The sequence below is a fragment of the Halyomorpha halys genome, unplaced genomic scaffold (genome assembly GCF_000696795.3).
Source record: "Halyomorpha halys isolate HHAL.00 unplaced genomic scaffold, Hhal_1.1 Scaffold90.1, whole genome shotgun sequence".
NCBI classification, from domain to species: domain Eukaryota; kingdom Metazoa; phylum Arthropoda; class Insecta; order Hemiptera; family Pentatomidae; genus Halyomorpha; species Halyomorpha halys.
The window spans coordinates 427864-444447 of NW_027109220.1; the positions used below are offsets into that span (position 1 = coordinate 427864).

Here is a 16584-nt window from a genome sequence, read left to right on the forward strand (position 1 = left end):
TATTGAGCATCGATGTTTTAGTATTGAACATCAATGTTTTTTTATCGATGTCGCATCCCTAATAACAATATTATTTATTTATTCTGAGACATGCTCCTTTAGAATAACATATCAGAGATATTGGAGGCATGGTGTGGTGGCAGTAGGCGTTCAAAAATAAACTTACCAAGACTGGCCAGCCATAGCAAAATAAACATAATTACCTATAAATCTAATTATTTTTAGAGGTCAAATATAGAAAGAAAAAAAATCTTAAAAGCAGCTGGGCATTAATTATTTCTATATTTCCAATAAAACAAAAACAATAATACAACTTCTCATATTGAAAGAAAGAAATTTTAAAATAAAATGATAAATTGAAGTAAAAGAACTTCTTAAAGCCCACTATTTGCAAAAAAATAAACATTACTTGAAATACTATAATAACAAATATATACAAATTAATTTTTTTTTTTTCAATTGAATTTTATTATTACTAAGCAATTGTTATGTATTACATTGAATTTTGCACTTTCTATTTCCAGTTTTATATAAAAAAAAATAATCTGTTTACTTGGAGTTGACCTCTGACTGTGGCCAGGCCTAGTCTCATCGAATGAGGTCCATTGATTTCTTCTTTGATGTGCATTCATATGTTCTGTAGATGTACTGCCCCACTGTGTCCCACTGTAGGCTGAGCAGTAAATCCAGTAACCTTGAGAAAACAATCGAGTTACATCAAGTCTTTGCATATTGCTAAGTGACTGGGGGGAATCACCACAAGTTCCTAAATGCACATATTGTATATAGGCTTAATTCCTGCTCTCATACTATATTCAATACACGAATACAAAAAATGAACAATATATACACAAATGCGTATATAATAATATATGTACATGTATATACTTAATGAAAAACGCAATAGCCCGGGGTGGGTCTTAGCTTTCTTCATAATATTGCTCCAGTGGTTTCTATACATTGCCTTTTCTCTCCATCTTGTGACTCCTAAAACTTTTAGGTCCTCCTCAAGGTTATCTTCATGATTGTCCCACTCTTTTATTACCAATTTCAGTACCACGCAATAATTTACTCGCCATTTTGTGTTGGGACATCCTTATAATATTTCCTAGCCATTCTATATGGCATACCTTTATAAATTGGAACACATTTCCATCCTCGAATAACAAATATAACTCGGCATTTGTTTGGAGTCTCCATGTACTAGTATTGGTGTCAAAGGTAAGGCTATAGATTTTTCTAAGGAGCTTATGTTTGAACACTTTCAATTGGTTCAAGTCTCTGCCTCATATCTGTCCATGTCTCCATAAGTTAAGATCAGTCAAACTAAGGTTTTATATTATTGTATCTGAATACTTCTTGACAATATTTTATTTCTAAAAACCCTCAGATTTACAAAATATGCTCGATTGGCTGTTATTATTCTTTTGTTACTTCATTTATTTATTTATTTTAATCATTTCATTCTGAGCCAAGATATGTAAAACCTCACTTTTTCAAAGAAATAACCCTCTATGTCTAACAAGGTACTGCTATGATTTGAGCTAATTTTAAATATTTAGTGTGGTTTTCATTAATATAGAGGCCCATTGTTTTTTCCTTTAACTATTCAGAGTTCTGAAAGACTCTTTAAGTGATGGGTCATTCTAAGGAAGCAGGCAAATATCATCTGCACATATACATAACTGAGCACTTGAATGTTAAATATTTCCTGAGATATTAGGCTTTTTTATCACACTATGAAGGGCTAGATTGAAGAGAGTTGATCATGTGTGTACAAAACATGTAAATCAACTTTGAAATCCCAGTACTTTTCAAACAATTGCCTCATAACAAAAATCTGGACTATTGTTCCCATTCCATGTTGGAATCCGCATCAATTCAGCTTTTTTAATAAGATGTTTGAGAATATTTTATGCCCCTGCAAGAAGTAAAATTCCATGGTAATTGTTACATTAGAGTTAATCACCTTTCTTATAAATGGAACATATGAGGCTAGTCCTCCATTTTTGAGGTATTCTTTCTTTTTCTCATATGTCTTAAAACAGGGAGTATAATTGTTCTTGTATAACATCCCCACAGTTTTTGACAACTCAGCTATGAGTGAGTCTTCGCCAGGTGCCTTATTGTTTTTATTTTCTCAATTGATTCTTAGAAACTGTCCATATCTGGAGGACCAATATCATTGTCATTATTCAATGGCCTTGATTTTATATTTATTTATTGCTCTGTTTTATTGAACACATTTTCAAAATGTTTTACCCATCTAGTTTACCATAACAAATAACTGCTGTTTTTTCCTCTATTATTTTAATACCTTTATCTTTGCATTTATCAGTTTTAGTTTGGAAACCTTTGTTTGTGTTTAACTACTCCATTAGATTTTATGGTTTCATTTCTGTTTCTTAATTCTTCGATGTTTTCTATCTTTTTTTTTAAAGTAACTTCTTTTCTTGGCTCGCATAACTTTTTTTGCTCTTGAGTGACTCATAAGGTAGTCCACAATGCTCTTCCTGGTAGTGCTCTGGATCTTTAAATTTCAAATTTATTTCCTTTGTTTTACTTTTTCTAGGTGCTCTTTGTATTTCATATTTATCAAAAAATGGTCTGACTTACATTTGCGTCTTCCAGCAGTTCTAATGTCTATGGTTGAAGATGTATGGCATTTCAAAATAAGTACATGATTAATTTGTGTGAATGCACCCTTTGGTGCTTTCCAATTTCCTATGTGTATTTTTTATGCAAGAAGCAGCAGGTACTTTTTATTAGCAAATCTTTGCTTCAGCAATTTGACACCCACGTGTACACATTAGTGACTCCAAGATTTTTGGTGGGTTGGTGGAATTTTATCGGATTAATGTTTAAGAACAATGCTGGAATATAAGAAGTAGTTTTTAGGAGGTGATTGGATCCTGTTATTATTGCCTTAGTCTTCTCTGTGTTCAACTTAAGCTTGTTTTCTGCTCAACTATTCATTCGATTCAAGTCATCTTGAAGTTTTTCTATGGCAAATAATAGGACCAAAGGTGGGAAGTACAGGAAACTTTGGAAATTGTCTGCCTACAAATCGTATTGAGAGTGATGAATCCTGAGGGACGCCGCAGGGATCAAATCATAGATGGTGGTTTACCTGGAACCTCTACATACTGGAAACAATCAGTAAGGAAGGGACTTCTAGGAAGTTTGAGAGTTAATTTTGAGCTAGGCATTCCAGAGGTTTTGAAAGGTTAGAGAGAATGGTATGAATGGCCATAAGATTGCCTATAAACTCCCTAAACCATTTGCGAATATGTTTAACGGTCATACTTATTATTCTGAAAAATTCCAATAAATTTTTAAACTCATCAGGAAGTCAGGGATTTTTTTGAAAATGTATTTCCTATGAAATAAAATAAAATGCACTAAAAAAAAAAAAAAAAAAATGAAACGAAGTTGTTATCCTAACAATTTTTATTTCTTTTTGTTTTAATCCCTCCTCACAACTTGGTATATCTTTGAATCTGCTGTTAAATCCTACATTTTTCTTGCCTAACTTTATCTTCAGTCTTCCTCATTCTCAACTGTTTATTATTTTTATGTTTTTTTTTTTTTTTCAGATGGCACTTTGTTAAAATTGTTAAATATATACTATTATACAGTATTGCTTTTTAAAAAGATGTTTATTATATGTTCTACTGGATGAGTTTCATTTGTAATTAGATCTTGTGAATGAAAAGTACTCTTCCTTGTTTTATTTTTTTAATTTTAATTCATTACACCAATAACGTTTCGGGGTTATCACCATCATCAGGTATCTACAACAAATTGGTTTGAGACTTTGTTGTAGATACCTGATGATGGGGTGAAAACCCCGAAACATTGTTATTGGTTTAATGAATTAAAATAGAAAAATTAAAACAAAGAAGAGTTCTTTTCATTCACAAGATCTAATTAAAGATATTTATTTTTCAAAACGTTTGTAAATCAATTAATTAAGTAATTAATTTTAAAGACTTAAATACTTAATATTTCAATAGAATTTTTAAATAGTCTTTGTGAAAGTCAATCTATTTAGATTATTGATTTATAATAATGATTGTTTGAGAGTGGTTTAATTAATTATTAACATAAACACATTTGATCCAAATATACTCTCAACATTTATTTCTAAAAAATGTTATGAATGATGTTAGTAAGTGGAAATAGAGACAATAATATATATGAAAAAGTTTTAAGTTTAAGATATAAAAAGTTTTGTATGACATGGGCAATTAGCCTGCAGGAAATTTTTTTAAAGATTATGACATCAATATTTAAGGTTGTCTCCTTGAAAATGGCCTGAGGGCCGAAACGTTGGAGAGTTTTTGGAAATAAATGTTGAGAGTATATTTGGATCAAATGTGTTTGTGTTAATAAGTCAATTTATTTATTTCCTCGCCCTACTTTCTCTTTGTATATTATGATCTGCCTTTCCACACTAGAGATTAGAGGTCAGGTGTGCTTTTCTCTAGCCTCCAATCAGGTACTGCACAGCTTTATCTCCTTTAATCCCCTTATAACTGTTGTCAAGAGGTAATAAACTTCAAATGATTGTGTTACTTATTAATTTTTAATGTAAATTATTATATTACTCATATAAGATTACAGATCACAGCCAAACCATATAAAGTAAAATAACAGGTTTTTCAAATAAAAAATTAAGGGCCAGAACATTAAAATGTAGCTACCAACATAAAATTTTGTTGATTTCACCTCATTTGCTGAAAACATGGAAATAAAGAGTTTTCAGTTCGAAGATAATTTATTCATTGAGAGATGTTTCTCTGTATGGACTCTTAGACTACAAAGTTTCCTTCTTTCTTAAACTGTTCTTTATCAACAGTGTAAAGACATTTTTTTTCTATTTTATTAATTCCTTTACTGAAAGTTGATCATTTTTTTTAATTTGGTCGAATTAAAGACATTACTCATTTCCATGTTACCAATAAATTTGGTGAAATTAACAGAATGTTATATTGATAGTTACATTTCAATGTTCTGGCTCTTAATTACTTATTTGAAAAACCTGCTCTTTTACTTTATATGGCTTGGGTGAGACCAGTAATCTTATATGAGTGATATAATAATTTATAGTACCAAGTAACAATAATTTGAAGTTTATTATCTCTTAACAACAGTTATGTATATGCGTATTTTATATGAGTAATATAATAATTTACATTAAAAATTAATAAGTAACACAATAATTTGAAGTTTATTACCTCTTGACAACAGTTATTAGGGAACTAAAGGAAATAAAGCTGTGCAGATTTGTTGTAAAAAGAACAATTAGGTCTTTTGTAACTTAAGAAAATTTTTTACATTAATGTGTAAATATATATATTACAGATTATCTAGTCTGGCACCATGATGGGCAAGATGAAATCTAGACTGGGTCTTTATTAACTTTTTTTTTTTAAACCTGATTTATTATTACTAGTTCATTTCTTTCTAGCAATAATTGAAAATTTAATTTTTTTTATTATTAAATTAGTGAATATGTTATGCTTTGAAGGCGAATGGATCTTCATCTTACTTTTTATATTTTAACCCTAATGACTCTGGAAACGATATTTGGAAGACACTGAAAGCCAATGGAGAGCTTAATCAATTCACCTCTACAAATGTATCTAGTGAGTTATAATTCTCTTCCAAAAACAATTTTGTATTTTTTCAAACTTTCAACAGCATGTTTTTATTGTTATTAATTTATTTTAATGTATTTCTATATCTTTTTATAAAATTCAATAATCTTATTTCTGTTGAGAAATCGGATTCATTAAATAAAGTAATCCATTCATTGTAAATGGGTTTTGAGGTATAAACCTAAATGCACTGGACTACATTAACAACATAGTTGGTCCAAAATAGGTTCCTTTAAAATCTAAGATGATATACTTCCAAACACATACGTTTTATACACCAAAATCTGCACTCCCTTCCTGGTTATTTCTAACATATAGGGGAGTTATCTACAGGTCGCCACTCTACTCAAACCATGGAGATCTAGTTTTCATTGCATGGGACCACCACAAAAATAAAAGTCGACCCCTCAGGCCAGATTCAAACCAGCGCTACTGCAGTCATGAGCCAGTTAAAGTTAGCACTTTAACTCGCTCAACTACGAACAGCCCTCTTAGTATGGGACTGTAACTAACTTGATTTTGTTGTTATAAAAATCAAAAACCTCATCAGAAACCAGTAAATGAATTTAATCCATTATGTATACATTCCTACTGTCAAAGCCCAAAGTTTGATTATTTTTTTTTATTCTCCCACTTTACTTTCCAGTTGAATTTTTTTTAAACTATTAGTTTGTTTTTTTTTAAATAAAATTTATTTTTAAACTCTTTGTATAACTCGTAGACACTTAAGGTATTTGTTATTGTGAATATACATCATTATTATGAATTACATCTATATACATAGACTTTGCGTCTTTATAAGGACCTCTATACCGAGTGCAGTAGTATTAAGGACACAGACTGATAGGTATGAGTTTACAGTAGTTTCTAGATGTACTGGACCTGTACTGGGGTTAGTACATACACCCACCAGCTCACCACTTTTGTTCAGACTGCTGGTCTTTATAGTACAGTCTAACCAGTGACACTCCCCCACCAAATTCTCACCATTTGTTGATGATCATAATATATTTTGTATATATTTTTCTTCAACCCACCTGCTGTGGGGGACTCTCCTTTCATCAATTTGTTTTTGAAATCTAGAGTTTTTTTTTTTCCTGCTTAGTATGAAATAAGAGATTTAATTATTTTATTTTTTATATTTGTCTATTCTATAAGATTAAAGTTAAATTTTTTTTTTATATTTTAAGCATCTTAATTTTCTTTCTCATCTGTCTAATATTATTTCTTTTATTAGAGAAAGGATCCTTTTGGTTTGTGTATATATATAAATTAAGTCTGTTCTGGATCTGAATGATACTAAAAAAAGGAAAAAGGATATTTGAAATACAATGCTTGATGGTAACTTTGATATTGATCTTTATTGAAGGAACACCTCCTTCTATATACATTCCATCAGCTGATTTGACCTGTCAGCTGACAATAGCACTCAGGCCTTAACTCCCCCCCCCACCAGTTTACGGACATTCCCTGTAAATTATCAGTACAATATAAACAAAATATTAATAGCAATATGATAATAATAATAATAATAAAAAAACAAATTTAGTTTCTCCTTCTCGGCCGTATGCAGACATAACTAAATGCTAAATTACAAAGATAATAGATTAAGATATATTACATAAAAGTAGAATAACAAAATGAATAATAAAAATGACACTAAAACAAAACAAAATTATTGTACTATGAAACTCGCATTTTCTCACAATTATTAACTTACAACAATTCAAAACAAAAATATACAAAGAATAAAATAAAAAAAAAATTATGTACAACTTATTTGATTTGTAATGATCAGAGAGCTCTTTGGCCCCCAGAGATGACGCCGCTATAGGGAGTTTCAATTGTTCAATGTGAACCATCCTCCACTTCCTCAGTTTTTCAAGCTTCCAGTTGTGATGATGTTGTGTTCCCTAATCACTATGATCCTGAAAGGCCCCTCATAGCGCTGAACCTCTTTCCCCCTATTGGAATACAATTTTTGATAAACCATCATCCCTATTTTGATAGCTTCTGTCATGTCCCTGACATTCAAATTCTGCCGTGGCACGCGTTTACTCTTTTCCCTCTCAATCCTTTCTTTCACCTTAGTCCATATTTTCCTGAACACTAGGTCGTCACACCTCTGTAATCTCGCCACTGTGTGTGTATCTCGACCCCCTGTGACCAAAAAACGTGGCAAACACGTGAAGGAATCCACCTGCAGCGTTTCTTCTTGCCTGGTGCAGGGTGGATGCCGATCATACTTTGTGCTAAAGCACATTGTGCAACTCCCAAACATCTTCAGTATGGTGTGCTGCATCTCCCACCAACAGTATTTACACTGCAATGCCTGGAATGTTTGATTCAGCTCTCGGTGGTTAGTTTTGCCTTGGTGGTAGGCGAGCATTACTTCCTTCTACCATTCCACGTCTTGGATGGTCTCCATTCATAAATGGCTGGTCCACTCCAATCTGTTCTATCCACCATAATCTGCTTATCTTATCCCAGACTAACATGTTTCCCATCTATAGATGGTGTGTCTTTCCAGTTTTGGATGTGCCTCTCAGCATTCTGCAAATTTGATCCTCTCTGATGCCTGATTCCGACCAGATAGTGGTTATGTTACTCTTGCCGTATTTAGAATGCTCCACCTTTGTTAAACCGGTGGTCTTCGTCTTTTCCAGGTAATTTGATTTCTCTTTTCATATATTATTTCTTCCAGCTCCTCTATCTCTTCTGATCTTTACTCGCTTCCCTCCTCATCCACAGACTATTCTTCTCTGGTATCTTCTGGTGCATCTTGTTCTTTCTGCCCCGATGTCCGCTCGTGCAGAAACTGCCTTGTTTCCACTGTCTGATCCCTTTGATATCTCTTGAAACTGCCATCCACTGTAATGCTGCCTCTTTTTGACCATCAGGTTTTACTTCTTCTTTCCTGTATGTCCCAAAAAAATTACCTCTGCTTGGCCCAGTACCAATTTTTCACCGGAGAGTTTCAACCTAAACTCCCTTATACATTGAAAAACCTGTTTCAAATGATGCATGTGCTCAGTCTCACTTTTGCTAGATACTGACAGGTTGTCCATGTATATCTGGCATACCGATTCATCTAGCCCCCTCAGAAACTCGTTCATTAGCCTTTGGAATGTGATAGACGCGTTTTTCAGGCCGAATGTCATCCGAGTGAACTCGTAGTGGTCCCTCTCAAAAGTAAACGTGGTCTTGTGTTGATCTATAGGGTGCATCTTAATCTGGTGATATCCCCCCTTCAGATCTATAGTGCTAAAAATTGAAATGGCTGATAAAATGTTTTGTATGATCCGTCTCATTGGCCCTAAAATATAATTCATCGAACCAAGGGGTCTGAAATTGGGGTATAGTAAAAAATACATTTCATATGTATTTTCATTTAGATCCTTTTGGCTTAAGGTTAGAGAATTATAATGGTTCCAGCAGAATAACATTGTAATATTTATTTTATTATTTCATATATTTTTTTTTATGTTTTTATACAGTGCCACTAATTTGTTTCAGAATCTGACAATGAAGAAATGGCATGTGCTGTATGTTATAGATCTTGTGTATCTTCAAATTCTTCATCTGACTATATATTTTCATTAACATGGGATATGCCGAAGTTCAGCTTTTCCACCCAAGCCTTAAAGAGGTAATTTTTGATATTAAGTGGCTCATCTATCACTTTCATGTAAGTGCTGCATTTTAATATTATTACATTTATATTGGCCTGTTTACCATCACTTCAACTTAAAGACATAATAATGCACACTCATACCCACATAATTTTTTTTTTTTTGTGAATACTTCTTTTAATTTACTATGATAGTGAATGGGACTCTTGATTATAGCAAAATGAAGGATATAGTTTGACATTGTAACTCCCTAAGTATCATCTACCTCTAAAATTCAATTACATCACTCAATATCAAAAAGATCAAAGATTTTGTTATGTTAGTTCGAGTGGGGGCTATGACATGATGTGCAGAGGGGCCTACCACCACTTTAAATTTGTTTAACCAACTTTTTTGATTTCTGCATCCAACTTTAGATTCTACTAAGCTATGTTAAAGATTCAATTGATAGCGTACTGTAAGATCTATTGATTTTATGTATGAAATAGTATCAACTTTTAGTAAAGGAATTAATGGAACAGAAAAAAATAATGTCTTTATACTGTTGACAAAGAACGGTATAAGAAAGAAGGAAACTTAGTAGTCTGCGAGTCCATGCAGAGAAACATATCTCAATGAATGAATTAGTTTCAAACCGAAAAATGCAAGTTATTTTATGTTAGAAAATTATGTAATTTTTGCCTAGGTGTTGTCTTGGGTGACAGAGAAAGATTTAAATAAACCTTATGTATTTCAACCTTCATAAAAATACATTAATTTATAATGAGTCCCCTCTAGGAGATCAGAACAACAAAAATAATTAGAAAATAATCTAAATATTAAAAACAACAAAAAAAAATAATCTCTTTTGATACTGCCCCCGAAATCCCATGGTTGAAACCAGGCTCTACCCCTCTATGGGTGTACACCCTGTTTCATTTGTGAGAGTAGAGAGTGTCTCACAGACACCTACCACACCGATCAAATTTTTTCCACTCTTTTTCCCTATATTCCTAAAATATGGTCAAATATTCGGTTTCCAATATGAATGGGATAACGCATGTATACTTTTTTAGTCATCAGAAATAAAAAAATCTCTAAGAAACTCCTTCAATTTAAGAAGAATTGCAAAATCACAATATATAGAGATCAAAAAATGTTAAAGACTTACTCAGTAAAGGAATGACATCAGTCAATATAGTTCTACAGTTACTCCACATAAATAAAAGGAGAAATGATGTTTTTAAAACTCAAAAACATGAACATACCAGTCTCTGATTTGTTAACAGTCAAAAATAACTAAATCTCAATCAAACACTAACACATTTTTTGTAAACAACTAATATAAATTTTGCGAAAGCATTCGAAGCAAATGGGTTTCTTACATTTTCGAATACAAGCAGTCAAAGTTTCAAACCTTGGTGACATATATATGTCGTTCATAAATTTTTAAAGTTAATTTTTTCGTAAATGTTCGTGACTTGCTTTATCTATCATAGTCTGTATCAAGAATCCAATATAAGCTTTTATTTCATACCTGGAGGTGTTTATGTAGTTAAAAATACTTTGTGGATTATCTTTTTTCACTCCGTATTATTGAGACGTTTGTTATTTGTGTAATGTGTAGTCTCCTCAATTATTTGGTCAGAAATGAGTAGTGACCATGTATCAGCCAGTGACCACATAAACCAGTAGTGACCATATTTAACCAGTACTTGGTCCAAATTCCATATCTCCTAGTTCATACCAAGTAAACAAACCAAGTGAAGATTGTTACGAGAAGGAGTGTGTTTATAGCATTTAGGTTCAGATTAAGCCTATTTGAATGGTTCAGGTTGGCCTTTGTTTTTTTGCCAAAATAAAATTCTCTCTCTCCTGGTTGGTCTATTGAGGGACCCTATCTTACATCCTCTAGGAGAACCCTCACTGAGCCTGGAATTAGCACATCACTATTTTCAGACTTGCTTGATTTCTTACTATCTATTGTCCATGAGTTCACAGTCAGATAGAATATACTCGCAACATAATTCAGAAGATTTATCTGCATTGTGATTGGAATTGATAAGTCGTTGAAATTTTGGTGAAGAAGGGGTGATTGTAGAAAGGAAATCATTATCATCGTCACTTTCACATGGAGGGGATGATCCACCTTCAAAATTAATAGCTGAACTCTTTCTGCAAAGTCAGGGTCATCTGGGTAATAAACTTCAGACATCATGACACCGTTGCAAGAAGGCCTGCAAGCCTTTATGGGTTTATAATAAAAATAGATGCAAAATAAGTGTAAATATTACATCCTTTGTTTGGGGTTCGCGCACATGAACCTGGTAGCTGGGTGTGCAGTGTTTCAGAGACATGTACTTTGCACCTGGTGGCAGGGTATATGGTGTCTGACAGACACTGTACACTTTATAAGAACAGTACTGGTTATTACTCCAAGATAACTGGCACAAAACTTAAGGTTATACTACTATATATACTACATACTTTTGGAAGGTGGGGGAAAAGGTACTGATAGTTTGTGAATCACAGCTGCATACAGTCCTGCCAAAATTTTCAATTAAAATTCTCTAAATGTCTGTCAGACACTGTATACTCACTGAGGGTTAAAGCACTTATTATTAGCGAGTAGAATAGTGTTTGAAAAAAATATTTTCTCATATCGAGCAGCATTGTTGCTTGTTGGCTACGATATGCTCTTAAAGAAAATACATTCTTTTAATGTTTACTTTTCATGTTTAACTCACAGCTGTATCGCTATTGACACCGCCATAGTGTGATACTTTTCCTGATAATTGTTTATTTTACATGTTAGTCAACTGAGATTCAATATTATAGTTGAAATAATTAATTTTATTTATTTTTTCTATACAATTTATTGCAAAAATTGTTGGTTTTTTTTTTAAAGAAATAAATACCTAGATTTGAAATTGATATTTTCCATTATATATTCTATTCTGTTATATTTATTTTGTTTTTCTCCAGATAATTTTATTAAATTATCAACTAGAAGGTTCATTTTTTAATCAGAAAAATATTTATTAATTTGTGATTCTAAATTACTATGAACTTCTGAATAAGTTATAAGTAAATTAGCCTTAAATTGATTTTTGTTAAGAAATTATTTGTTAACAAGCTATTGTATTATAGGTTTTATACTAAGTATTTTGGAGAAAATGGGGATGCTGTTCCTCAGTTATCTTCATACTGTATTAGTAATTACTCCAGATGGGAAAAAGAAATATATAATTGGCAAAAACCTGTACTTGAAAATAAGTATACAAATTATTTAACTTACTCGTGTTTATTGTAGCTTTATAGAATTGTTAAAATACATTTTTTTCTTTTTCAGATCTTTACCCAATTGGTATAAAAGTGCTTTATTTAATGAACTTTATTATATCTCTGATGGGGGAACCGTTTGGACTTTAATAGACAATAATGAAGAATTACCTCAGCATGATCCTAGGTAAATAGTAAATATTATTTTTTGAAAGACACTAGCTATCGTTTATAAGAACCTCTATAATGGTCCACCAAGCTTTATACAATGTACCAGCTTTAACAATCCACAATTGTTTTGAACATTCTGTCATATTGAGTAATCAAATTGAGGAACAGTCACAAGACCCAGATGAATTTGATGCAATGGATAAACCTGATTTTTTGTTGTGGTGTGGATCTTTATGTACATTATTTTACAAAATAATAAAGTTCTACATCATCATCTAAATAAAGCAATTTATTAGTGTTTGGTAGCAATAATTGATTTTTAAAAAATCCTCTTTAACGATCGGACGTAGTGACTGAGTATGCCTTGTCTCTTAGAAGTTGTTTTAAATGATATGCAATATATATTAATCTTTATCTGTAGAATGATTGAACCTAAGGATTTTTATATCACTCCTTCACCATCTTGAAGAATTATTATACTGAACTTACTATGAATGTTTGGAATACTTTTTTCTCTGGACATAAGTTGGAGGTCCAAATGGTTCTTTGACCCAACTTCAACTTTTCTTTAAGTCATTGTTTTAAATGGTGTTATTTATTGAACTAGCTTCAATTTGAGTACTAATAGCAGACCATATCCCACTCCATTTTATAATCTTAAGGCAGTATTCTTCTTTTTGTAAATGAATATTATTCGTTTAAAATATTAATGAAAACTTCTCATCAGTTTCTTAAAGTTCTCAATGAAAAATTTCAGTTCTATTGTTTATTTAACCTGTGTAATATTATATCGTCCTTTTACTCCCTTGACTTTACTGGAAAAAAACACATAACATTAAAATATTATTGCTGGTCTGAAGTTTAAAAGCAGGTTTCATGCTATTGCCCCTAGACCTGTTCAATAAAAACACAAGAAGAATAAAAGTCATTTATGCTCTTGGCCCATTTCTTTGGGGTAAGTGCATACTTGTGCCTACATTACGTACTTAGTATATGTAAAGTAGCTGAGGTTTCTGTCATATTTTGATTTACTAGTGTAATTAACAAGTCTGAAAATGTTGCTTGTCAGTAATTATAATTAATAAAATTTGTAGACACCATGTGGGAGTCTAGCACCTTGGTCATCTTATCACCTTTCCTCTTAGTTTTCATCTAGTTCAATGTATTTTACCTTTATATCATTCTTGTAATTTTTATGATCCATCTAATCTTAGGATAGAATATGGAAGATTTGGTTACCTAGAAGGCCATGAATATCGTATGTATAATACGTATGATGTTCACTTTTATGCTTCATGTTCCTTGATCTCACTGTGGCCAAAACTCCAATTATCTGTCCAGTATGATATTTGTGATGCTATTGAGAAAGAAGATAAAACTAGAACATGGTTTTTATATAATGGCGAGCATGGTTACCGGAAAGTTAAGGACACTGTACCTCATGATTTAGGTGATCCAGGTAATATTTTTGTTTTCTTTCTTAGTTTTATTACTCCTCTATTATCATTTGAAATTAATCTCTACTTGTAATTTTATAATACCTCTACTTATAGCTAGTATAATAATAAGAAGAACTATTTCCATATCTTAATGGGAGCAGATATATGCCTATGAATGATTTAACATCAACTAGTTGAAATCCAATTATCAATACTATGAAATTTCTCTTAAACGGACATTGCTTTGGAATGAAATATTTTCTGCTTATTATAACTGTCTGTTTGGGGAAATAATTAGTTTTTAAAATATGAACCTGACTAAGATCTAAAACAAAAACAAAAATTAAGAAATATTAAGGGAATTTAACTTTGAAAATGCAGCCAAGTTCGTAACAAGAATTTTTTATGCCTTTTTTATTTTCGTTCGTGTGTACATATTGCACCACTTTACCATCCATTTCATTGTCAAATGGTAATAGCTATTTATTCATTACAATAATAGATTCCAATTCGACTTTTTTTAAGCATCCCGGTTTTTATGTTGGGCAAATAATCAAGGATATTCCAAAACCTCTTTATTTGATTTTCAAAATCTTTAGAAAATTTTCCTTATTCACAAGTTTTGTATTTCAATTTCATTATTTTACTTGACTAAGTTATAAAAAAACTCAAAGTTTTATATCCAATTTCGTTTCCTGTTCTGGTTTATCCTGACACTTGGGCAACTTCCAACACCTTTTCTCTTACCAAAGGTCTATTCTTTTTCGACAAAACCACTCATTCATTAACTTGTTAATTTGAAGATCAACTGAGGGATAAAAATAAACATTTTTAATTACTGGCATAAAACTTTGTAGTATTTTTTAACCAATATTTTTGAGCACCTCTTGGTGTAAAATTACTTTTTTGTGTCGTAAAGTTTTGGTCACTTATTACTGTTAATCATGGTGGGAATGATGTCATGGTCTGAGATTGCATGAGTGCCACACGCAGTAGGCGAACCGCTATCTTTTTATCCAGCATTATGATATGCCCAAAAATGTGCACATAATTATAGCTTTAGGTTTATTATGATATGAATTCTGAAATTAAAAGACCCACATGAGGATATAACATTTATTTTACTTTTGACCTTCAATCCTTCAATTTTTTAATCTAATTACTGATTTTTAAATTTTATACAGTGCAAAACACATATTTTTTGAAAATTCTATAAGTTTTTTTGCAATTTCTATGATTAATACTTTTTAAAAGCATATCATAAAATTTCTGAAGAAAACTATGAGCTGATGATAAACTTACAGGTTATTGTCATGACAAATGTTACTATAAAGATAATTTTTTTTTTTATAATTAATTTATGAATTTGGTTGTTAATTAGGTTTATGGGTTTCTTATTTTCTTCACTAGAAAAAATAAATATGGAATATTCTTTGTTTTATAATAATCAGTTAATTTATGCACAAGAAATTATCAAACATATTTTTTCCTGAACACCAAGTGTATGAATCATTTTTTTACCCACTGTATGTCTTCTTGTTTATCTTCTATTTTCATAAGGGAAGAGTTTTTCAAAAAATGAGGTCTAAATCTGTCTGTTTATTAGAAGGCAGGGTTAGTGGATGCCCATTAGCCATAGTCAGATCATAGATGCTCAATTTAGTAACTTGTCATTATTTTTTTTCTGAAAACAAGATTTATTTTTATTATATTTTTTTATTGACATAATAACTAAATAATAATAATAAAAATCACCACCACCAAGTGACTTCTCTTAAAATCCTTTTCCTACTTTCCTTTCTTTTGTTTTTACTAAATTTTTTTTTTGTATTTTCATGATTGCTAGTTCATGATTTGAGTCGCATTCTGACCCATCATAACATTTCATGTTAATTATACTGTTTTGCTATTTAAACTCTACCAAAACATGGTTAATTTAATTTTTAGTTTGTGAAAGCAGTGATCTTAAGGAATTCTTATGAATTTTCTTGGGTTTTATATTAGAGTTTATTTGTTGAATCCCATTTTGTTACTAATATTATTCATAATTATAAACCTTCAAAGGTGTAAATATGATTATTATAATAATGTTTTATTTATTTTTTAGATGAAAATCCATTTATTTTAATAAATAGCTATCAAATTCATGATGTCTCAACATGGAGGGATTTGAATCTGAAATATGTTCTTCAAGTTTACAGGGATTATGTTCTAACAAAAGATGTCCAATATGTAGTTGACATGTTTCCTCAGGTTGTTATTGTTATGAAACATTCAATGACATGGGATAGTGATAATGACGGAATGATTGAAAATTCTGGTTATCCTGACCAAACTTATGATGCTTGGGTAATGTCTGGCACAAGGTAAATAAAAGAACCATCGGTTATTTTCTCAAATATTATCTTGATTACATAT

The 16584-nt window shown here is 31.3% G+C and overlaps 1 protein-coding gene across 1 annotated transcript in view; it reads left to right on the top strand.

Annotated features, from left to right (window-relative positions):
- Positions 1–16584, top strand: part of LOC106677182 (non-lysosomal glucosylceramidase) — a 46504-nt gene that overhangs the window by 20401 nt on the left and 9519 nt on the right. Inside the window, exons 7-12 of the mRNA XM_014414936.2 lie at positions 5534–5651; positions 9180–9312; positions 12425–12550; positions 12627–12743; positions 13942–14186; positions 16274–16532. Coding sequence (XP_014270422.1) covers positions 5534–5651; positions 9180–9312; positions 12425–12550; positions 12627–12743; positions 13942–14186; positions 16274–16532 — 998 coding nt within the window. The remainder of the gene's footprint in view (positions 1–5533; positions 5652–9179; positions 9313–12424; positions 12551–12626; positions 12744–13941; positions 14187–16273; positions 16533–16584) is intronic.